Source organism: Phyllostomus discolor, chromosome 5 (genome assembly GCF_004126475.2).
Source record: "Phyllostomus discolor isolate MPI-MPIP mPhyDis1 chromosome 5, mPhyDis1.pri.v3, whole genome shotgun sequence".
Taxonomy (NCBI): domain Eukaryota; kingdom Metazoa; phylum Chordata; class Mammalia; order Chiroptera; family Phyllostomidae; genus Phyllostomus; species Phyllostomus discolor.
The window spans coordinates 20770499-20794554 of NC_040907.2; the positions used below are offsets into that span (position 1 = coordinate 20770499).

Here is a 24056-nt window from a genome sequence, read left to right on the forward strand (position 1 = left end):
TACTTATCCTAAAACTTACCTACACCTTCCCCAGCCTTACTTCTCTTTCCCTTTAAAGATTTTCATGGAACCAGAGGGCCTCATTCAGACTTCCCTTTTATTATGGCTGACAAGTGATTTTCATACGGGTTTTTAACTAAAGGTAATTAAATTAGACCTCAGAATCATACACATACAGGGGGAGGAGAGGAGAGGAGAACAATGACAAAGAGCAGCTGGAGCCACTGTTGTTCCAAATAAAAGCGGAAGCGTTGGGAATGCAGAACTGGCCTCGTGACTCCACGCCTTGGTGAGAAGCCTGTTGGGGGCCCCGTCCCTTCCTCATCCCAAAGGCCAAGCTGGCTGAGTCTGGGTGATAAGGGACTTCCTCAGGACCCATGCTACCTCCCATCTGTGCCACCCCCACCCCAGGCCAAGCAGGAAGCCACTCTGTACACTGTGTGTCCTGCCCTGACTCCAGGGCAGCTGCCATGGGGGACAAGAACAGACCCCCAGACACCTTCCAGCTTCTGTTGAATCTCTTTAATGCTGTTAACGGCAAGTCTGGAAAACGTTCGGGACAAAGTTCTTTTTTCTTTCTTTTTAATTACAAAACTAACAGCTGTTAGAATCTTTTTTTTTTCCCTTTTTTCTTTTCCCGGCTACAAAATACTCTGGGGAGATGCATTATAATTTAAAATATATAATATTGCACAAACAACCAAAAGATTAATTAAACTGAAGAAATTACAAAGAGAGAAAAACCCCATCCCATCGAAAAGACTCAGCATTCTTTCCATCCCACCCCCGCACTGAAGGTCTGACGTGGAAGTGACCACCACGCTCTCGGCTCCCTGCCTTGATCCCATTAAGCCACTGGAGAACACACCAGACTATGTACAAGAATCACCAGAGCAGCAACGTGAAGCACCAGGGTCTCCAGGGATTCCTGCAGTCCCTCATCCCCCCAAGAGAGGTGTACCTTTACCAGAGTGGAAGGTAAGAGCCAATAAAGACTGGGTCTGCCTTCAGGAAGAAGAGCTTTTTCAGAAGCCTGGTGAGAGTATCAAGAATTCACCCCCAGTATATCCCTTCAAGAAGCAGAAGGGTTGAGGCAGAGAAATTGCGCTTACCAGGGATGTAAGTATTCGGTTTTGATCACTGCTCTGCACCACCTGGAGCTGGCTGGTGTCCTAAGATCCAGGTGAACCAAGTTGGGTAGCTGGCTGGACAAGGTACCCCGCCAGACAACATACAGAAGGGCCTGAAGTGGTCCCCCCCTTCTTGGGGAGGGGAAGAGAAGCAAGAGCAGAGTCTTGCAGGTGGCACAGGTGAGCTAAGGACTTGGGTGCGTCTGACATGAACAAGCCCTGGGAAAGGCGCTGGGGACGAACCAGCCTGGACTGGATGCAAAAAGGTAGGAACTCAGGGTTTGGTCTCTAGATTCTGAACCACAAGGAACCTTTCCAGAAATGGAAAATGCCTGGGAATGGGAGGTTCCCAAGAGAAGATAATTTCCCAGAGTCAAATGTCTCTTACCCACTGGAATAGGGACCAAAGTGTGTTTGCCATGCCTGTCTACCCAAAGGCAGGTGGCATGGCCTTCCTTGCCTGCTTATGGGACAGTGTGTTGACTTGGCTTCCTCCAAGGATGGTGGTTTAGCTCCCGTCCACACAGGCAGAAGGGATGGAGCTACCTCTTGGGACTTTCCAGCCAGAGTCCCCAAGAACAGTGGGTATTCAGCAGAGAAACGTAGGCTCTTCCGGTGAGGGGGCAGGTTTCCTCCCCCTTAGGGTCATCCTGTGGTTGGCACAAGTCAGAGTTCTTGGTTTGGATTTTGTGAGCCCCTTCCCAGCTGTGAGAAGAGACCCACAGGGCCGGCAAGGAGCAACCCAGAATCTGTGCCTAGAGCTCTAGTCGACAGAGGCCGTTTGGGGGACATCCTTGATCAGCGTCTTCCAGGGCTGGGCGGAGGCGATCGAGGGAAACGGGAGGTGCTGTGGAGCGGGAGCTGCTCGCCCTGGCTCCCCTCATTCCCAGTCCTCCCACTCTACATCTTCCAGCTGCAAATGGGAGGGGACAACGGAGAGCACAAAAACAAATTTATTCCTCCACGTCAAGCCTAGGCTCAAGCTCCCCTTGCTGCCTCCATTTCCGGAGAGCCCTCCCCTACCCCCACCCCCACCTCACCCCCCTGGGCCATACAGTGCCCGTGAGAGGGAACCACTAGTCTTAAGGAACGTGTCTGGGGAGCAGAGTTGTCCTCTGCCTGAAGGGTCTATCTGCTGCTGTGATCATTTCAGAACCAATGGAAATGCTTCTGCCCACCAACGCTGGACTCTACAAGGGGGATGCCCCGCCCGCAGGAACCAAGTCAGTCAGTTCCTTAAGGAAAACTTGGCCCCTGCTAAGCAGATTAAGAAGATGGCTCAGAGAGGCAGAGAACTGGAGAGCGGCGCCCTGGACTACAGGTGCTCACAGGGTCTTCACTAGCGGCTCCAGCACCTGAGTCCCCAGCCGAAGTCTTCCCGGGCCACCTTCTCCTGGCCTGCTGTCAGTTGATCCCCACTACAACGGGTCATAGAATGACTGCTCAGGGGCACTGTATGTCAGGTTTTAAAAGAGGGCTGCAAAGACACAGGAGCCACGATGCCCCCGAGGCATGACAGGGCAGCATGGCCTTCTCTGCCTTGGGTACAGTGAGATCATGGTACAAAATGCCCTGGCACACATCACTCCCTCCTCTCAGCCTCAGTCTCCCGGCATGAGAAATCAGGCCCTTTCCGCGCCTCTAATCTGCTCACCTCTTTGGCAGGCTCATGGGCCACATGATGGAAGAAATCATGCGGTTCTTGTGTGACAGCAAAGTAACAGTGACTTGAATCGTATGTCTGGGTGGGGGGATCAGTCCTGCCGCTTATCAGCTACAAGAGTTTTCTCCCAGCCTCCCATTCAAAAGGACCCATTCGTGACTTTGAGAAGTAGTGAACAATGAGTACCAAGCCTCTGAGCTTGCACCTGGTCTGGGTCCTGTGGTGGTTCTGGTAACATCTACTGGTGCTCCCATGTCCCAAGCACTATGCCTAACATGCCTACATGCATCGTCTATCACAGCTTATAAGCTCATAATCATTAATTCCACGTTTTAGATGAAAAAACAGAGGCCCAGGGTTAAGTGATTAGCCCTAGATCACATCGTCTTTGGTCTGTGAGGCGAGAAACCTGTTCAGGCCCCACACCGGAGCCATGAATCAGAAGATCTGGAGCAGGGTTTGGCATCTGTACTTTTTAATAGTTCCTTGGTGATTGTGACACATAGCTAATGTCAGGAACTCTCCCACTCATCCATCCCGGAGCTGAGGGGAAGCAGAGCCTGCTGATGACAACTGCTCAGGGCCAGAGTGGGAGGTCCCAGCTCTCTTTCCTGCAGCCTGCCACCTCAGAGAGGCACAGGGGTCTACCCTGAGGGGACAGGTGGGCTTGGTGGGGAAAGGCCTCAGACCCTGGCACCGCCGGGCATGCTTCCCTGTGGCCAGCCAGACCCACTCACCTCACCCGAGGCATCCACTTTGGAAAGTGCCATCTGCACTTCTTCTTCAGTCATGTCCAAGTCAAAGTCCTTCTCCCAGTCTTCGCTGATGTCTGTGCTCGAGCCTGGAACCATAACCCACAGTGTCAGTCTCGGGGAGGGGTACTGGAAGAGGCTGTAGCTGGAGTGACGGCACTCTCTACAGGACTCGACCGATACACACTGAGGGTCTTTGCCTCTGCTGTCACTCTAGCTCACTTCCCACTTTAAGGACTCTAAGGAATAATCCTAGACTCAGTCAAAATTTAGCCAAGGCAATCTTCACTGTGGTGCTGCTGTAGTGATGAAAACTTAAAAGCCACCTGCAAGTCCACCGATAAGGGAATTACAAAAACATAAATGGTGTGGTGACATGATGGAACATTACGTGCCTTTTACGTTTAGGATGTAGAACATTTACATACATTTAAGTAGTATTAAACTCTACTACTAAGTGAGGCAGGCAAAGCAAGTTAATGAGTAGTGTAGAAGCATTTGGTCCAGAGGTTCCTTGGGAGCCACAAAAATCTTCCAGAAAAAAATGAATGAATCTCTTCCTCTTTGTTCTCTTTACTAACTACATCCTACCCACACTAACTTGCTCCTCTGGAAACGCACCAGGCACATTCCCACCGTAGGGCCTTTGCAGGGGTGTCCCTGTCCCTGGGACTGTCTGCCACAGGCCAACTCCTTCACTTCCTTTGCCTTTGCTCAAATCTCACCGTCTGAGTGTGGCTACCCCAACCATCCTTTTAAATTGCAACCTACTCCCTTATACTCTGCTCTGGTCGTTCTTTTTTCCCATTGCTTTATCACTCTCTAGCATATACCATCAGATTTAATATGTTTACTGTCTAATAATACAGGAGCTAGAATGAGAGCTCCCTAAAGGCAGGCGGGATTTTTGTTTTATTCCCCAACCAACTAGAACACATAGTTTGCAATCAGTAAATATTCATGGACCCTTTCTCTAAACTAGGGGTTGGGAAACTATGGTCCGTGGACCAAATCCACCCTATCACTATTTTTGGAAAATTAAAAATTTGGCACACAGCTATGGCCATTTGTGTACACATTGCCTATGGCGGCTTTGAGGCTACAACAGCACAGCTGGGTAGCTGGGACACAGACTATATGCCCTCAAAGTCTAAAATATTTGTGATCTGGCCCAACACAGAAAAAGTTTACATATCCCTGTTCTAGGTGATTTTAATGCCTGCTAAAGTTTAATAACTACCACTCTAAAAATTCATATTTGGTTATGACTTCTTATAGGCAATATTTTAAAAATGCACACTGAAAGTTATTACTAAGAAGAAAAATACAAAAATAGTCCCTGTTAAAAAAAGTATATGCAGTAAGATTTCCATTTTAGAAATATGCTCCCAGATGCGGCACATACAGAGAAAAGGTGAGTAATAACCCACAGAATACTAACAATAGTTATTTCTAGGCGATGAGGTCATGGGGTAATTTTTCTTGGTGTTTTTTCCCCCAAAAGGAACATGTATTACTTTGTCATCTTTTTTTTAAGCACCTTAAAAAGTGTAGGTCCCTGATTTTCCCAAAACCATGACCCATGAATGTCTCCTTATTTCTTGGGTAGCATGCTCCTCACCAGATGCCTAAGGCTTTGAGACACCCAAGCCCCACCCCCACATTCCTCATAAGGGATCTCATACTGTTGTCTCTTCCTAGCCACCTAGCTCGTTATAAAAGCATGGGCTCTAGAAACAAACAAGCAGACCTGAGTGGAATCTCTATCCTAATTTTTTAAAAGATTTTATTTCTCTTTAGAGAGAGGGGAAGGGAGGGAGAAAGTGAGGGAGAGAAATGTTGATGTGAGAGAGAAACATTGATCTGTTGCCTCTCCTACGCACCTCAAGCAGGGACCAAACCCACAACGCAGGCATGTGCCCTGGCCAGGACCTGAACCAGCAACCGTTTGCTTTGCAGGACGATGCGCAACAAACTGAGCCACACCAGGCAGGACAGAATCTCTATTCTTTTTACCTATTGTTGTAGTTTTGGGGCAAGATATTCAGAGCTTCAGTCTACTTATAAAATAAGAATAAAACCACCCTATTTGCAAAGAACCACTGAGGGAGCTTATTAAAATGCAGATTCTACCCTGGCTGGTGTGGGTCAGTGGACTGAGTGCCTGCCAGTGGATCAAAGGGTCACCAATTCCTTTCCCAGTCAGGGCGCATGTCTGGGTTGCAGGCCTGGTCCCAAGCAGTGGGCACTCGAGAGGCAAACATATTTCCCTTCCTTCCTATTAATACATAAAATTTAAAAAAAAAAAAAAAAGAATGCAGATTCCTGCTTCTCCAACCCTCTCATTCAGACTGAGCAGATCTAAGTGGTGTCCCAGAACTCTGCAGGTACCTGGATGGTTCTGTGTAGACCAGAGCCTGAATTTTGACAGACCACAGAGTTATTATCAGTGGTATCAATGTAAAGTGCCTGTACCATATATAGTGGACAGTTAACAAATAGAGTCCCTAAAGGCCTCTTTTCAGAGTTGTGACGTTGCGCATGGTCCCACAGCTAGTGCGAGGCAGACCTGCAACCAAGACCCAGTTCTTCAGACTCCACATCTCAGTCCCCCTGCACTTTCAGGACGCTGTGGGGGCAACACTCCTGACTATCGGACAGCACAGGGTTCCTGTGGGGTAAAAGCCAGACTCCTGGCTGATTCATTGCTTTGGAGGTGTGGCTGTGGCTGTGACAGCTTTCCCTAGCCGTGGGTTACCTTCTAGGGACTTGGAATTCTCTTCTTCAGGCTTAAATGCTAGGGCAGACCCTTCCAGGTCTTAAGAGCACTTCACACCCACCCTCTAGGGTGGGCATTTATAGTTCCGATTTACAGATGAGGAAATGGAGGCTTTGAGTAGCAGAGATGTGAACCTGGGTTCTGCCATCCGCCTCGTCCCACCATCCTGTCCTGACACACACAAAGATCTCCATTGCACAGCCCTGGCTGGTATGGGTCAGTGGATTGAGCTCCAGCACATGAACCGAAGGTTGCCAGTTCGATTCCCAGTCATGGCACATGCCTGGATTGTAGGCCAGGTCCCCGACTGGCGGTGTGTGAGAGGCAACCAATTGCTGTATCTCTCTCACATTGATGTTTTTCTCCCTCCCTCCCCCTCTCTTCAAAAGTAACTAAATAAAATCTTAAAAAAAAATCTCCATTATACAGTGCACATGGCAGAAAACTCATCTATGCAACAACAGTTTTAGACTGATGATAGAAGCTTTCTGTTTTCTGATTACTAACCTCAGGTGGGAAGCAGCTCTGCAACAGCAGGGATTGCCCTGGGACCCGGGAGTCCCTGCGCTAGACAGACCCCAAGAGATTCTGTTGCATCCAGAAACCAAGCCTCCCTCATGTCACCTTAGGAAGTGACCATAAGAAGGAAAGGAGTCACTCTGTCTCTAAGTCTCCATTCTTCCTTTTAAGATTTGCCCCCTCTACTCCATTCCCACTGTCCTACCCTAGTCGAAGACTCTGGCTCTCCCCCACTGCCTAGAACCACTCCTGGTGGGTCTTCTGCACCAAATCCCCAGCCTCTCCTTTTGTGAATCCTGAAGTGCATCAGAGACAGTAGAACAGGGCGGTTGGTTAAGAGCTTTCACTGCATCTTGCCCATCATCTCATTTTGTCTGGTCTCTTCTACCCACCACTCATTTTTCCTGATCATGCTCTCCATTCCAATTCCAAATGGAACCCAAAATTCTTCAACCCTCCACTCTTTCACTGTTATTCCCCACCTTATCCACTTGGATCCCATAAGCCGTCACTCCGATTACTTCTTACACACACTTCCTCCAATGGTTTCACCTGGCTAAATGTGACCCCTGCTTAAGTCCAACTCCCCACCTTCTCTGTGCCTGCACCTGAGCAGCTGAATGTGCCTGGACAAGAGTGCAATAATGCTGACCCAGTGTCTCAGAACTCAGGACCACTACCTCAAATGCATCCTGGCTACCACCCATCAGCAACCCCACACTACCTGTTGGGCCCATCACCTACCTACTCATCCACTCTCTTAAAGGCCCATTTCATACTTTTCTAAATACTTATTGGGTAGGTAATTGATCTGTTTCCTACCAGCAAAAAAGGGGGAAAATTGCACAGGGCTTTTGTGAAGACTGAGTGATTATGCATATCAAGTGCTTAGCACAGAACTATACGGAAAGTGCTCAGGGAATAGTGACTTGTTATCATCATTTCTCCAAAGCAGAGCTCCACTCAGATTTCTTCCCTGATTGAGGACCTGTCGTGGAACAATTACTCCCAGTTTATAGAGGAGTAAACGGAGTCTTAGAGATCAGTAGGCTTTCTGAAGTCATATGGCTTACAAGCAAAGCTGGAATTTCAACCTGGAGCCTCAACATGCAAGGCTCTTAGTACAATTGGGCCTATCATATAAGCAGCATGCCCTGCTGCTTTGTGGCACTAAGTCCAACCTTCTAAATTCAGTTTAAGTTCTTAAGTTGTACTTCTGAGCCAATCCATCCCCCCTTCTCACTCCTCCCTCTCCTAGGAGACAATACAAAAAAGCGGGCTTTGGTCATCACCCCTGCCATGGGTCCCATGCCCTCTGCTCTATGGACTTTGTAGGCCCACTCGGCCTGGACTGCGCCCCTGCACCTGCCCCAGACTCTCCTATACATCGCTCATCTCTGCGGTGAAACACCTGCTGACTGATGCCCACAGGTTCCTTCTTTCTTTGACCTTCTCCAGGACCACGTCTGTCCCGTACTGCTTCATCATAAAGACTGCAGCCTTGGCCCCTCCCTCCTCTGTGCCTCACAAAGACTAGGCAGGAGCTCAATGGACGACCTCACTGAACCCGAGTCAGAAGGAAAGCACTGTGATGGAAACTAGGTACCCTGCAGTTTCCATCAGGGGCATGGCAGGGAGGGGTGGGCCTGTTTCCCACCCACTATAGCAACACAGTCCCCCATTGTGCCAGCAGGCCAGCACTCACCAGCTGGCCAAGCTTTGTGGCTAACTGGTACCGAGTGTGGGCAAAGACAGGATGCATGTGTGTGTGAGAAGTGGAAGGGAGGTCTTGCTGATAGTCAGCTATCTCTAAAGAGGTATTCTGGATGTGACAATAGAGGTACGGTTGTCCTTTAATTCAAGGAGTCAGAGAGGTTTCCTCTGGCATAAAGTCAGAGTCTCCAGACTAAAATTCCATTATACAGATAAGAAACTAAAGCTCTAGTACTTACACTGGCTCACAGAAAGTTCGTGAGTGTTAACTTTATTATTCTTAAACTGAACGTGTAAGTTTTATTTATGTATTTCATAATAGTAGCTCTAAGCTGATGTGGCTCAGTGGGTGAGGGCCGGTCTGCAAACCAAAAGGTCGCCGGTGATATTCTCAGTCAGGACACATGCCTGGGTTGCAGGCCAGGTCCCCAGTTGGGGGAATGCGAGAGGCAATCAAGCGATGTTTCTCTCCCTCTTTCTCTGTCCCTTCCCCTCTCTCTAAAATCTTTGATCCTTGACATCAACCAGTGTCACAGGAATACCCACCCCAGGACAAGGTTAAACCGTACAAAAGGAGAGAAAACAGCACAGCTTGGTAGGCAGTCAAGGGTGTGCGTGGGCTTCAAGTCAGACAGACCTGGATCTGAACTTGGACTTGCCACTCCTTGCCATGTGACTCCGAGCAAGTTATGTATCACTTCTGAGCCTCCCTTTCTTTACTTGTAAAATGAGGACAGTAATACTGACTTCCCTCGGTTGTAAGCTGTGAGAAATTAAAGGCTATGTTACAAACTTTAGCACAGGATCTGACATAAACCTTATTTTGTTGACTCTAAGATCCCAACAATTGTAAGAGGCATCCTTATTTCTGAGAATCTGTGCATCTTAGAATTGATGGAATATGGTAATGAATACTATAGAGAAGCTGTCATCAACATCACCAGTATCACAAATGAAGGACATCTGCTCCTAGAATCCTCACAAGGGACGAGGAGACAAGCCTGCCCTGCGAGGTGTCCACTCTCACCTGCTCTGCCCCACACGCTCCCTGGGCTTTGGCCTTGACTTACCTTTCTTTCCATTGTTGGAAGGTGTAGACTTCCCACTGTCCGAGTTCAGCTCAAACACCCTTAAGTCTGTGAGCACCTCCTCCCTGAGAGTCTCTACTCTGGCCGGAGGCCTGGGCTCCGGGCCACTGGGGCGGCCCGCAGGGGTGTGGGGCTTGAACTGAGCTGGGGGCGGGGGTCCAGTCTCGCCCACGTCCACAGCCAGGCTCTGTTCCTCCAAAGACGCCTCTAGAAGCTTTTGGGACAGGTCCTTGGGCAGCACCTGTGTCTCAGGCGTGGTGGCAGGTTTGGCAATCTGTGTCACGAGGGAGATACTCTCGCTGCTCTCTGACGGGGTCACTTCTGTCGGAGGCTCTACTGGGATCACCAGACTCTCTTCACAGGGGCTCTGGGGGCCAGGTTCTCCTTCAAGGGATGTGGACGTTTTGGCCACAGGAGACTTTGCCTCTTTTGGAGATGTGGGTGAAATGCCAACAAGTTCTTCTGTCGAGAGAGAAAAGCAGGGAAAGCAGGCAATGTGCCTGGTTAGCACAAGACAGCCTTGGAGCTCTCTGAGGACAGGTCTCAGATTCCCTCTGAAGCTGACTCTGATCAGGACCTGCCCTGGCCAGGTAGCTCAGTTGGTTACAGCAGCATCCTGATACGCCAAGGTTGCAGGTTTGATCCCTGGTCAGGGCACATACAAGAAGCAACCAGCAAGTACATGAATAAATGGAACAAATCAATGTTTCTCCCTTTTTCTCCCTCTAAAACCAATTAAAAAAAAAAAAAAGACTGAAGGTGCCAGTTTCCTCACCATTTTCCACCAGGTTCTCCTGCATATACTCCCTTTCCAAGTGTCTCCGACACTCAAGGCCTCGCACCCATCTGGTGGGCACTCGGCTTCCAGAAATGCAGCCAGAAGCGGTATTGTAGATTAAAAAGCCAAGATTTATCAGTCACTTCTATTTATCTTGACTTTCTTTTTTTTAAGATTTTATTTATTTATTTTTACAGAGAGGAGAAGGGGAGAAGAGAAACACTGATTAAGAACTGGGGACCTGACCCATAACCCAGGCACGTGCCCTGACTGGGAATCAAACCGGTGACCCTTCAGTTTGCAGGATGATGCTCAACTCACTGAGCCACACCAGTCGGGGCTGCCTTTTCTTTGTTAGTCAGTTTTGAGTTCAAGTCAGGCTCTGTTACATCCTCTGTTGCGATATTGGGCAAGGCACTTAGCTGTTCTTTAACTTACCTGCCTCACTCGTAACAGAGGGATAATGGAGTTGTGGTCAGGGCCTCACATACAAAGCTCTTAGTACAGATTGGGCGTATGATATAAGCACTCATTCAACATCTCAGTATTACATCATGCAGGTGGCCCCAATACACTGCCCTAAGCTGAGCTGCCATAGAGGATGTTCAGCTCCCTCCCTAAGCCAGCAGTTCCCAAGTCAATTAATATTAACAAGTTTAGCCACAGAGTCTTATGAGGAGGGATAGAGGCGCTGGAATTTCAATAAGCATCCTAGGCGACTCTGAAGTAACTGGTCCACGGCTGGCAAGGGAATCTGCTGCAACTGACACATGTGCTTTTTATATCTAAGCCTGGGATTCTTCCAGTCTTGGCAAACATCTTGTCAGCTCCACCTGCCCTGAGCATGCACACACACTGTACTCATTCCTTCCTCTTCCCTTGGGTGCCACATCTCTCCAGGCTTCACAGACCACATGGCCCGGAGAGTCCCCCATAGGCAAGACCTATTCCTTCCCATCACTTCTTACCTTCTTCCTCCTCCCATCCAGGCTCCTCAGCGATGCTTTGTTCTGCCCGCTGCTTCAGGGCATCCCTCCGCGCTTGCTCCTGAATGTGGGGAAGCAGATGGCCAGGAGCAGTCAGAGCATCCTCTTCCCACACCCTGGTCCTAACCCCAGAACTCTTGACACCCTGTGTCCCCTTCGTCCTTCAACAAAATCCAGCCCACTATCCCCATGGCTGAGTGGAGTACCTCCCCAGGCTAGGCCAGCATACCTGCTCTAGTTGATGAACTTTATAGAAATAGCGATGCCAGAATTCTGAATGGGAAACAGCTGCTGGCACCTGGAAGGAAGGGACAGCAGAGATGAGACTTCTGAAGTGGTTGTGTGGGGTCTGCATCCCAGCCTTATTAGCCAGCTCCTGGCCACTCTGAATTTTAGACACAGCAAGAGGCTGAGCAGTGATTAATCAGAGCACTTCTGTCCCACCCCCCACCCCGGCTACCTTCCTGGCCTAGCTTGACCCAGGACGGAGGAAAGAAATTCCAGCAGGCTTTGCCAGCCCTTCCATTGCTTACCATCATGGCCAGAAACCTGGCAGATCAGTCCCCTCTCCACCCACCCAGACTCTTGACTGGTTTGGCTCTACAGGGCTGCCCACTGCTCCCCAAGCCAGATACTCTGAAATGACTCTGGAAGTATCCCTCCCATATCCCTACACCTCAAGCTGGGAGCTGGCTGAGGTCCTGTCAACTGGGCCCTCACCATCTTGGTGTAGAGGGCCCGGATGGAGGGGCTGCCTACAAGGAGCTCTGAGATCTCCCCCTTCTTCTCCTCCAGGCAGAACTGGGAAAGCCAGGCGTCAAACAATTCCGGGGGCCCTGTAGAAGGACAGACACTGATGGTCAGTTCCCTCAGTGTGGGAAAAGGACACTGGGCCTCCAGAAACCACACCTAAACCTGGACAAGGAGGACAATGAGGAAAGCTTAAGGTCTTTTTCAAAGCCATTTGGCCCAAGCTGGGGGGAAAGGCGGGGTGAAGGGGTGGGTGGGCCTTACTGATACCAGGGCGCAGCACCTAGGTGGTCTCCAGGAGGGGCTGTAGACTCCATTCTCTGCCATGCCTGCTCGCTTTTTAGCCTTGGCCACTGAATCTGCTCTCCGAAGCAGCTGTTCTCAGGACACCCATGTTGCCACACCAAATGGCAACTTCTCTGTCCCCTCTCAAGGCCAATCCAGTTTCTGACCCTGGGAGCCACTGCTTTCCTCTTGAAGCCCACCGGACCCAGGGGCCGAGTGTCCCCTGGACATGTCTACTTGCACAGGTGCTGCAAACCCAACTCATCTTCTTTCCTGCCCAGCCCAACCCACCTGATCTACTGGAAAACTTGGGGACCCTCCGAGATGCCTCCCTATCCAGTCACTCTGGACACCTCCTCAGTGTCTCTCACAGGCACACTCTCCTCTTCACTCCTGCTCCTTCCTAGGTTCTGGCCCTACCTGGCATCAGAGCTGCTACCAAGCCTCCTAACTGGTCTTCCCATCTTCTGTCTCTGCCTCTTTTCTTTTTTTCCTTCAGAGCTGGTGAAATGCATTTTTCACACTGCTACCAGGGCGCTTTTTGTAAAATGTAAAATCTGATCACATCAGGCCTCAAAACCCTTTACAAGTTCTCTATAGCAAGGCTTTTAAAACTAGGGTCCAAAGACAGGCTTCAAAGGGTCAAAGAATTTCCATTTTGCATATAAAATTTTGTAGAGAGGGATTGCCATTTCCAACAGATTTTTAAAGGCCTTTGTGACCAAAACAAAAACAAAAAACAGTTAAGAAGCCCAACCTTGACCATTTTGGGGACAAAATTCAAAATTCAAACAGTTCAGCCTGACCCCCAGAGCACAGAGACCAGGCTGCCCAGCGACTCTCTCTGCTCTCGCCCCTCATGGCACCCACTAGCCCCGTCTTCCTGAATCTCTAGGTCCGCCCTGTTCCTCCTGGACCTCCGTGTGTTCGACTGCTATGCTTCAACAGCCACCCCTCACTTCTGAAGGTAAAGTAAGTTCACTGCTAATTTACCCTTAAAACCTCAATTCAAGTGTTACGTCACAGGCTGCCGGGGGGGTTGGGTGCCATCCCTCTGGGTTCCCACTGCCCTCATTGGCTCCACAGAAGCGGTCGCTCCAAATCTACTATCTTTGCTTTGTTCATTGTTTCCTGTTTCCCTCTTCTAAGAGCAGGTTCCTGGAGGTCTGGACCAGGTTGCTGGTTTGACTCATATCTGACCTTCAGTTCCCGACCTGGGGCTTGCTCTACCACAGGGGTTTAGCAAACAGGTGGGGCAACAGAGCTGGGAGGGGGCCTGAGGTGAGGATGTGGAAGAGGATCAAAGCCTCGGCAGACAGGGACGAAGAAAGCCTGGGTTCAGGGAGGAAAAGAGACCACCAACCCATCCCACCAGATCTAAGGTATGCACCAGCCCCACTCTGTTCACGCCCCCCCTTTTTTAAGATTGTATTTATTTATTTTTAGAGAGGGAAGGGAGGGAGAAAGAGAGAGAGAGAGAAACATCAATGTGCTGTTGCTAGGGGCTGTGGCCTGCAACCCAGGTATGTGGCCTGACTGGGAATCGAACCTGTGACACTTTGGTTCGCAGCCCGAGCTCAATCCACTGAGCTATGCCAGCCAGGGCCCCACTCTGTTCCCTTTACACAGTGGGAGCCTGGCCACTGCTACCAGAGACAAACGGAGCACAGCCCAGAAGCCCTTGGGCTCCTTGCCCCGCAAGCCCACCCCCTTACCGCTACCCTCTCACCATCTGGTTCATTGCAGTAGGTTGCTGGGTCTGACTGCAGGCTGTAGAGACGAGCCTATAAGAAACAGAGAAGACTCTTCAATGAGGCAGCAGAGCAGCTTCCCTAGCAGACGCAGAGATGCACATCTTTGTGAAGACCCTGACTGGCTGGACCATCACCCACAAGGTTGAGCCCAGTGACACCAATGAGAATCAAAGCTAAAATCCGAGACAAGGAGGGCGTCCCACCGGACCAGCAGTGTCTGATTTTTGTGGGCAAACAGCTGGAGGATGGCTGCACGCTCTCAGACTACACTCTTGGGAAAGAGCCCGCCCTGTCCTTGGTGCTTCATTTGTGGGGTGGCATCACTGAGCCATTCCTCCACCAGTTCACCGGGAAGTACGACTGTGATAAGGAGATCTGCCACAAGTGTTAGGCTCACCTGCACCCCCACTGTCAACTGCTGCAAGAAGTGTGGCCACACCAACAAACGTGTGCCCCAAGAAGGTTAAATAAGGCTCTTCCACCACTTCCTTGGGCCCCCAGGAGGTGTTCTGCCTGAACCCCATGGCCCAGAGGCCTCAATAAAGTTTCCCTTTTGTTGACTGAAGAAGAAAAGGAAGGGGGGGAGAGAGGGACAGAGGGAGGGAGGGGAGAAAAAAGAAAAATAGAACATAAATTCTGGGGTGCTGGGCAAAGAAGGCACCCCCTCTCTGCCACAGAACTCAATCAACCACAGCCAAGCTCCTCCCCTGTTGGCTACTGCGTCCACAGGGCACTTGTCAGTTAACACTGTGGCTAGGGAGTGGAGTGCTGGGCTAGGAGTCCAAGACTGGGGCTCCAAGAAAAATGATCTTTCGCTCAGTATTCCACTCCTGGGAACTAGGAAAATACAGTGTAAACAGGCTACAAAATTATATGTGTAAAATTAAATTATGTGAAATGTGAAAAATGCTAATAAAAATATTAATAAAGTCCAAAATTATGGGCAGGTTTTAAAGTGATGTAACTTCCAAATTAAAACCACTCATCAAGAATTTCTTATCCCTGGCTGGACTGCTCGGTTGGTTAAGCGCCGTCCCGACACAGCAGGCTGGGGGCTCCACCCCTGGGCAGGGCACATGCGGGAATCAACCAGTGAACGCATAAATGAGTGGAGCAACAAATCGATGTCTCTCTCTCTCTCTCTTCTAAAATCAATAAATAAAAAAAAGTTTTTTAAAGAACAATTTGACAGCCAGCAGCCAAGTGAAACCATAAGCTGTGCTGCTGTTAGGGCCGCAAATGTGGCAACCTGTAGCTGGTAAACAGAGAGCCTCACCTTCCTTCCTCCGTATTGTGTGAAGCACGGGCTGGCTGGCTGCACCAAAACTTCAGCAAGTGGTTTTGGTGAGTCACTGTTTAAATTTAAAATCCTATAATTTAAACATTTTCACAATTCCACTCAAATGTTCACTGGGTGGTGGTGCCAATTCTAATGCTGAAAACACACTTGAAGAATCAGTAGGTTTGGGATGGAAATTCAATGTGGCAAAATGCTTCGAAGGAGCATTGTGGTGTTATGACACCACACTGTGAATTTAGGAGAAAACACTTCATGAAATCCAAGGATGATGAGCAAATAAAATGCAGTAGAAATATAGACATTCTCCTCACTGCCCCCTGCACATGTATTCCTATTAGAAATCAGTCTTAAAAAAAAAAAGTTATTTATTTATTTATTTTTAGAGAGAGGGAAAAGGAAGGAGAAAGAGAGGGAGAGAAACATCAATGTGTGAGAGAAACACTGATTGGTTGCCTCTTGCATGCTCCCAACCTGTGCAATTCCTGACCTGGAATTGAACTAGTGACCTTTTGGTTTGTGGGATGACGCTCAACCCACTGAGCCACACCAGTCAGGGCTGGAAATTAGTGTTAAATAACCCAAATGGGGAGAAGCTCATGCCTGTAAAGATGCTCCCTACAGGACTTCTCATTATGGTTGAAAGCTGAAAGGAATCCAAATACGCAACATTAGGGAAATGACTACATAAATTATGTTAGATTCCTTTGGAAGAGTTTAAAGACATTAAAAATAATGGTGGTTAGGAAAGGTACTAAATTTATTGTAAAATTTTTAAAAGGTTATAAAATTGCACATATAGTGCCTTTTATGTAAATAAAAGTACCCAAACTATCTTTACCCATGTTTGTAAACAAAAAGAAATGAAAGGCTAAACACTAACAAAGAATCAGTGGTTTTTTCGAGTGATGGGATTATGGGTTTAGAAATACCTTCTGGCTTATCAGTATTCTCCAGTTTAGTTACATACACATATTCAATTTGTAGCCTGAACACGACTGCTTCTGTGAGGACATGTGGGAAGCTAGAGCCCAGTGTTGTGAGGCAACTGCAGGGGAGGCCAGTAGTGAGTGAATACCTTGGTGCCATCATAGGGCTCAGCTGTGCCAGAGGGCGTGCCCATCAGGGTGATGACGTCGCAGTCGATGGTTTTGTCTGGTGAGGGAGCAAAGGTGTCGGAGATCACCCCTAAGAAGTCAGACAGACCCTTCTTCATTTTCTCCGTTGCCCCTGAGGAGCCTTCAGTCTGCAAAGAGAAGCCAGAAGAGGAAGCAAGTGGCCCACGAGCAGGCTATACTCTGGGGCATGGGGTATGGAGGAGCGAGTATCAGGGGAAAGTGTACTGTGTATGCGGGGACCAGAGAGTGCTCGTGACCTCTCACCCCACCTCTGGGGCTGGAGAAGGAGAGAGAGACAGCCAGGGTTTCCATCCTCCAGATGAGGGGGCAGAATAGGGCTGCAGTAGGCCTCTGCAGGTCAGAACAGAGCTACTTGACTGGCTGTTTCATCAAAAGTTCAAGGCCAGCCAGAGTGAACAAAAACTGACAGGACATTCGGTGGGGAAGAAGACCTATGAGTAGAGTGATGAGAAAGGTACTAGCTGTGGAGTCAAACTTGAATTTGAATCCCAGCTCTACCGCTTGTTGATATGAGACCTATACCCTCCTTGAATCTCTGTTTCCTTATCTGTAGGATGCAGATAAATACATTTCCTTCAGAGGGCTGCTGTGAAGATTGAAAGAGATGAGGCACGTACAATACCTGGCACATAGCAAACATTTAATAAAAAGTGATATTGAAACATCACAATTTCATCATTGTGATTGCTCAGGAAGTGGAATACTCTATATGAAGGTTGAGGAAATATGGGCAGGATTAGAACAGAGAGTCTTGCCCAGAGGAAAGCCAGGGGCCGGCTGAGGGCCTATGTATAGACCTCACGGAAAGGTCAAGCTGGACACCAAGCTTGAGCCACACTGGTCAGAATGCCCTCAAGCACCCAGGGATGAGATGCTGAGAGACAGGGTACAGTTCTAAAGACCTCATGAGAAACTGTAACATTTATTCCTAATTAGGCTGCCCAGGCATTTTACCCTAGAACATATCACAGTGCCTGGCACATGTTAGCACAGGTATACAACCATATTTGTTGAATGAAAAAAAGGAATAAACAAATGAAAGAAACAAGTGCTGTTTCTGCTGCTGGCTGGACTTATCGCAGTTCAACAGGGTTACCATTTGTCATTCATGCTTATCAGTAGTTGTGGGTAGCAGGCAGCCAGTATTTTACAGCATTCAACCAAACAAGCCTGGTGAAAAAAACTCTGAAACATGTTTTTCATAACATGACCTCTAGTCACAAGGAAATTGATTCAGCTGGTGATCAAATTAAGAAACTGCAGTGTGTCCCAATACTAAAGGAAATGCTGTTAAAACCAGTACACTGTACTTCATCACAAACTTGAGACTTGCAAGGATATCTTTAACTGTACACAATTTTCATTGTCACACTGACTTCAGACTCAAACTCCTTTCTCACAAGAGGATTCCACTGCACATCTCTGAGTAATAAGAATAAGGCCAGTAAGGATACAAGTTGGCACACCTTTCTGGAGGACAGTTTTGCAATAGATATTAAAAGGCCCCAAACTGTACTCACCCTATGATCCCTTCCAAGATTTTATTATAAAGAAAGTGTTAAGGGCAAAGATTTAGCAGAGTGTTCACTGTAGCCCTGTTTACAGCCCTGGGAAAGACATGAAACAGGACACTAGGAACTAGTTAAACCACATAACAGTACCGTGCCATTGGTGATGCTGCAGAAAGAGGTCTGCAATGATCAAGTCGAAAAGCAGGCTACAAAACATGGTACTGAGTTAGTTCCGACTCCAAACGAAAAAGTATAAATGGGGGTGCCCTCCCCACACAGTGGTAGGAGCTGTCTCTGGGAGAAAAACAATCACAGAAAAACAATTGGAGAGAGGCTGGGAGCCCCCACCGTAGTCCCAGAACAGGTCAGGCTGTGAGGGGCAGTCCCTTGGAGCATACAGGTGATACTCACAGCCAACTTCTCCTTGACCACGCTGGCCGTGGCTGCAATGGTGCAGGCCGTGTCATGCTGCACCACCTGGGTGAACTCTGTCAGGTCCCGCTTCATGAACTCCAAGGCTTCGGAGGACTATGGGAAGACAGAGAAAGATGACAGAGACAGCTGTCTCCACCACCCTTTGTTGCTGTTCCCTGTACTTCTTTGTACCAGACAGACACATGGAAAACTCAAGTGACACGGGAGGCCTGGGCTCAGAAACAATGCTCACTTGTCCCAATTCCACGACCTGGTATCTGACAACAGAGAGCAAAGAACTTCTTGCTGCTCTGAGAACAGGAACTGGGCATCAGCTTAGACACTTATGAGCTATGCAGCCAGGAGCTAACTCGCATCTAGTCCTTGGCTGTCTCCTGCAGAATGACGGAGGGGGACTAGATCAGCGGTTCTCAAGAGCAGACTGGGGAAGGGGACATACAGTCTGAAAACAGATTTTGTTGCATTGCTTTAGTATGGTTCAAGACATGACATTTGTTTCAAATAACATGAAAAGATCTGTGATTTTTCTTCAGCAAAGGTAAGTGTTTCTATTTTTACTTTTTTTGGTACAGGGAAATTTAGTCGAAATGAGGCAGTATGTGAAATTACATGTCTGAAAGGGTTAATAAACATGTTGCAATAATAACAATAGTTTAGAAAGCTTTTATGATTATTGACAGTTTAATACCAGTAAAAAGATGTGTTGGTTTTTACATTCAACGAAAGGAGTGTTAGCAGAAAGACTTGACTGGATTCTCTCCCAGGCTTTCTTGGTCCCATTCATTCACAGAGCTCCTCTGGGCAGAACTGGTATTTGCTTGTGTTACATCAATCTGCTTCTAACCTGCACTCAGAACCAGCCCGAGACAGCAGGCTCTCGGCTCTTGTCCAAGTGCTGCCTTGTCTGTCCGTCCTCGCCCACTCAAGGACGCCTTCCTGGCTAGCTCTGGGCTCATCTGCAAGCCCTCTCATTTTACACAAGGCTAGCCACCTGCAATTTTTTAGCATGTTTTTCAGTATTCTGGTAATGCTTTTTTTGTGGAAGGGTCTGCTTAGTTTTCACCAGCATTGTAAGTCTCTGAGTGGGACAGTGTCATCTATCAGCCATAGGCTACTCTGATGGTGGGCATTATGCCCCCATATTAGACTCAGGACTCCTTAATTGGGATAGAGGGGTCATTCATTAATTCTCTCTCCATCCTCACTGCCACCACCTTAGTCCAGGCTAACCTGGACTCCTCCTACATTGCATGCGTCAGGCGCTTCTATTAAATTCTCTTCCTGACACCAGTGGGAGCTTTCTAAGTCAGAGCAGGCCATGTACATTCTTTTGACAGTTACACAGTACCCTATGAGCAAGTATAAATCTTAACACTCACTTGCAAGGCCCATATAATCTTGCCTCTGGCAGCCTTTCATCCCCTACTGCTGTGCCCCTCACTCAGCTCTACCTGGCCTTCCTCAAGTTTCTCAAATGTTCTAGCATCTTGCCTACCTCAGGAATTCTGAACATATTATTCCTCTCCCTGACACACAGTTCTAACTCTTTAAAGCAAAGCAGAGAACAAACACAATGAGTGAGCCCTCTCACCTGGCCAACTCCCGTTACTCCTTCAGATCTGTGCTTAAATGTCACTTCCTCAGAGAAGCGTCCCCGATGCCACCTCAGTCTGGGGTGGCTCCCCTGCTTCATGGTCCAAGAGACCTGCACATTGCCTGGACATTTCTCATACTTTAGACTCATGACTGCCCATTCAGTGTCTACCCTCCTGCAGAGCTGGGAGTTCCATGAACATAGAACTCACTTCTTTATAAAGATTTAATTTATTTTTAGAGAGAGGGAAAGGGAGGGAAAGAGAGGAAGAGAAACATCAATGTGTGGTTCCCTCTTGCATGCCCCCTACTAGGGACCTGGCCCGCAACCCAGGCATGTGCCCTGACTGGGAATCATACTGGCGATCCTTTGGCTCGCCTGCTGGCACTCAATCCACTGAGCCACAACAGCCAGGCCGAGCTCATGTTTTTTATTCACTGATGCTTCCCCAGTGACTAACAAAGAGTTGGACATAGAATAAGCACTCAAAAAATGTTGCTTATTAAATTTACATGTCACAAGGCAGCTTTAATTATATAACCATCCGCATGATTATGTGATGAATGGTTGTTTCCCTCACTAGACTGTGAGCTTGGAAGGGACAAATATGAATAAACATAGTGCTTGCCCTCAAGAAGGTCACATCTATTGGGGAAATGCTCACATAACAGTGCTGACAAGCAAGGAAAGACCAGTGACCAGAGTATTATGTGGAACTTGGAAAGACTTGGACTGTGCCCTAAAGAATAGGCTAAGAAGCCTGGGCGTGGTGGGGCACGAGTTTACTGAAGCCTACAAGCAACTAGTCCTAATGAATATAAAAGGTAAAGCAGAAGTAGTGAGGGATAAAGCTGGAGAGGTTGCCAAGGGTAACCATGGAGCACCTGATCAGCCCTGTGGGTGATGGGGAGCCACCAAAGGTTTGAAAGAGGGCAGCCATGATGAGATTTGCCTTTTTAATAGGTCATTCCAGGGACTGATGTGGTCCAAGGGTAACAAGATTAGAAGAGGGAAGAAGACCAGTCAGGAGGCTGCTGCAATAGTCCAGGAAAGAAAATAGAAGAATAAGGACAGTGCTGGTAAGAGTGAAGAGGATGAGACTGGTTTAAGAAATATCAGTCGAAAGAGACGGATTTGGTGATTAAATAGGTGTACTGATTGACTTAGAACAAGACAGAATCAAGGAAGAGCCACTGGCTGCTAAACTAGGCGACTAGAGGAGATGCAGTGCTGCCAACTGAGAGAGAAAACACCGAATGGGGAGCAGCTTTAGAGAGAAGATGACGACAGTGACTCTGGTCATGCAGAGTCAGCAGTGACTGTGGGGTATCTGGAACTGTTGTCCAGGAGGAGCTATTCTCAAACGCAAGCTCAGAGAAAAGGACTGAGTCACCCCAACAAGAGACTGGAGGTCACGCAGAAAAGCTAACAAACAGAGCAGTGGACTGAGGACAAGGCCCCTCGAACATCACACCTCTAAGAGGCAGAGGAAGAGAAGCTCCTGAGAACAGCCAGGAAAGGAGAGCCTGGGGAAGTATTTGGAGAACTGAGAGAGAATCATGTCACAAAGGCCAAGGGAATAGAGTTTCAAGAAGGAGGGAGTGATCACTGGTGTCAAATGCAGCTGAAAGGTGCAGGAAGATAAGGGCTGAAAACCACCCACTGGATTTGGCAAGTGGGAGGTGTAGCTGCATGTGTATATGGATAAGTTGATACACCCTGGCTTCAGGGGTGGGGAGGAATTACAGAGATCATACTGTTGACTTCAAATTTTAAAATGTGGGAGCTAACTTTATCTCCTCGAAGTAAAAGAGGAAGTGGTTGAACAGGGGACTTGAGGGAAGAGTTAGCTTTGGGGAAAGTTTCTGAAGGCAAGGGGAGGACATAAAGGCTGAAGATGCTTACTGGGAGTGCTCCGGCCCAGATGAGGTTGGGGACTCTATGGCAGGGCCAAAGAGCAAGGTAACTTTCTCTGCCAGTGTCTGTGGGCAAGTTCTCTCTCTCTCTCCCTCCCTCTCTCTCATATACACACACACACTGTAGGAAGAGCAGAGGCGGATTGTAGCACCATCTCAGAGCTGTAGTCTTCGAGGCCATGTATACTAAGGGGTATAAGAAAATTGAAGGTGCTGGTAATTGAGTAGTCCAAATGGAACCAGGACAGGAAAGAGGGAAGCAAGGCCAGGAAAGCACTGAAAGACCAAGAAAGAAATGGAAGGAGAAATGGATGGGTGGTGTTGAAGAGTTTCCCCAACACTCTGAGCACTTAATAAAAATGGCCAACACTTATTTTATCAAATTTACTGTGTGCAAGGCACTTCTTAGAACTTCACATATATTATAATTTAATCCTCACACAAACCCTATCAGGTATGTATTAGTATTCCCACTTTACAGATAGCAAACAGAAACCTAGAGAGGTTAGATAACTTGCACAGGTTCTTCTAAGAGTAAGCAGCTAAGAAAGGGAAATTAAGCCTTTTCTTTACAAATGGGGAATTGTTAAAGGCAGAAACAACATTCACTTCCCCAGCCTTTGCTTTCAAATGAGAGTTCTCCAAGAACAACAATGGAAGGTTAATCATCTACCTATTTTTCATGAGTTATGGTAAACAAACCTTGAGGGAGGCCTTCAAACACATTTACTAAATGAATGTCAGACTTTCAGTGGACCGATCAACAGAAAGCAAGCTACGCGGAGGTCTCTTCTATTAAACCTCAGTATGAAATTCTCTTTCTTACGCTCTTGCTGTGGCATTTGGTCCTCATCAAATCAAACCGCTCAGGGCGTCCTCAGATCGGCTGGACTGGAGCTGAGAGGTGTGTACAGGCCAGGGAGAATAAAAATGCCCCCAGAGTAGCCAGCTGATTTAACACAGGCCAGAAGCCTCCTGAAGTCCGCGCGGAAGCAGGACTTGCCCCCAAATGCTCACGGTAAATAGTAACTACCGTAGTTTTCTTCCAGAATTCATTTGGGACAAGCATGGAATGAAACAGAAACACACAATGGCACCGTTCACTGGCAGAGCCAAGGCTCATTCATCCCACAGGGACTGCCGTCTCCCCACCAGACTGGGAGCTTTGTGAGGCCCAAGACTGCATTCGTTTGGCCGACATCGGTGTCCTCGGAACCTGTCAGGGAGTGCTGGCTGTGGCATAAACGCTAATATTCAAATGACTATAGGAGAAAGTTTCTATTGCTAGAATTGTTTATCTTCAAGGCCTACATTAAATGTTCTCTTTTCTACGAAGTTGTGAATTTCCCGAGCTGGAATAAATTGCTTGTTCCTACGGATTCCTACAAGAGAGTCGCTCCGGCCTTAAAAACAATCTTTATTTCACTGTGGCTAGTGTCATATTGGCCTGAGTCGGAGTCTGCCCTTCCGCAGACTGAAAGGGGCTAAAAGTAGGGCCAGAGTCCCTCTCATCCCTGAGGCCCGGCACCCACACCGGTCCGGCGGGGACGCTCCGACCAGGCTGCAATGAGGCGGCGCCGGTCCGGCTTACCTTTTCCTTGACTGCCTGGTAGCTCTGCTGCAGCCAGCTCCGCCACCATCCCACGTCCTCCCTGTGGAAGAAGACACATTTGGCAGCCCTGCAGTGCGACTCTTGCCCGCCCAGTGCTCGGGTCTCAATTTCCCCCTCAGAAGTAGCCCCGCGGGCTGAGGTTTCGCAGACGGCTTCCCAACCCCCTTCACACTGCGGCTCCGCCCCGCCTTTTCAGCTTTGCCCATCGCCACGCTGGCCTCCTGTTCCCCACGGGGACCGTGGCCCAGCACCCCAACCCTGAGAAAATTCAGGCCCCAACGCCCGAGAGTTAGATGACGGGCTCACCCTTCCGCCATCTTGCCTGCATGACATCACCAGTATTTACTGACCTTTG

The 24056-nt window shown here is 48.4% G+C and overlaps 1 protein-coding gene and 1 pseudogene across 3 annotated transcripts; one reads left to right on the forward strand and one right to left on the reverse strand.

The window, feature by feature from the left end:
* Nucleotides 1-507: 507 nt before the first annotated feature.
* BSDC1 (BSD domain containing 1) lies at nucleotides 508-24056 on the reverse strand. 3 transcript variants are annotated; one of them, XM_028511698.2, is made up of 11 exons: nucleotides 24008-24056; nucleotides 23681-23741; nucleotides 18556-18672; nucleotides 16573-16740; nucleotides 14173-14227; nucleotides 12129-12244; nucleotides 11638-11706; nucleotides 11391-11469; nucleotides 9627-10106; nucleotides 3531-3634; nucleotides 508-2043 (listed from the first exon to the last, which is right to left on the reverse strand). In XM_028511698.2, the coding sequence occupies exons 1-11, from the start codon at nucleotides 24016-24018 to the stop codon at nucleotides 2011-2013; spliced, it is 1293 nt and encodes a 430-aa protein (XP_028367499.1). In that variant the 5' UTR covers nucleotides 24019-24056; the 3' UTR covers nucleotides 508-2010. The 3 variants fall into 3 exon arrangements, with proteins under 3 accessions (XP_028367499.1, XP_035881604.1, XP_028367498.1); XM_036025711.1 differs by lacking the exon at nucleotides 508-2043 and adding an exon at nucleotides 3252-3442 and having other exon boundaries at nucleotides 9627-10103; XM_028511697.2 differs by lacking the exon at nucleotides 508-2043 and adding an exon at nucleotides 3252-3442.
* LOC114496370 lies at nucleotides 14248-14806 on the forward strand (annotated as a pseudogene).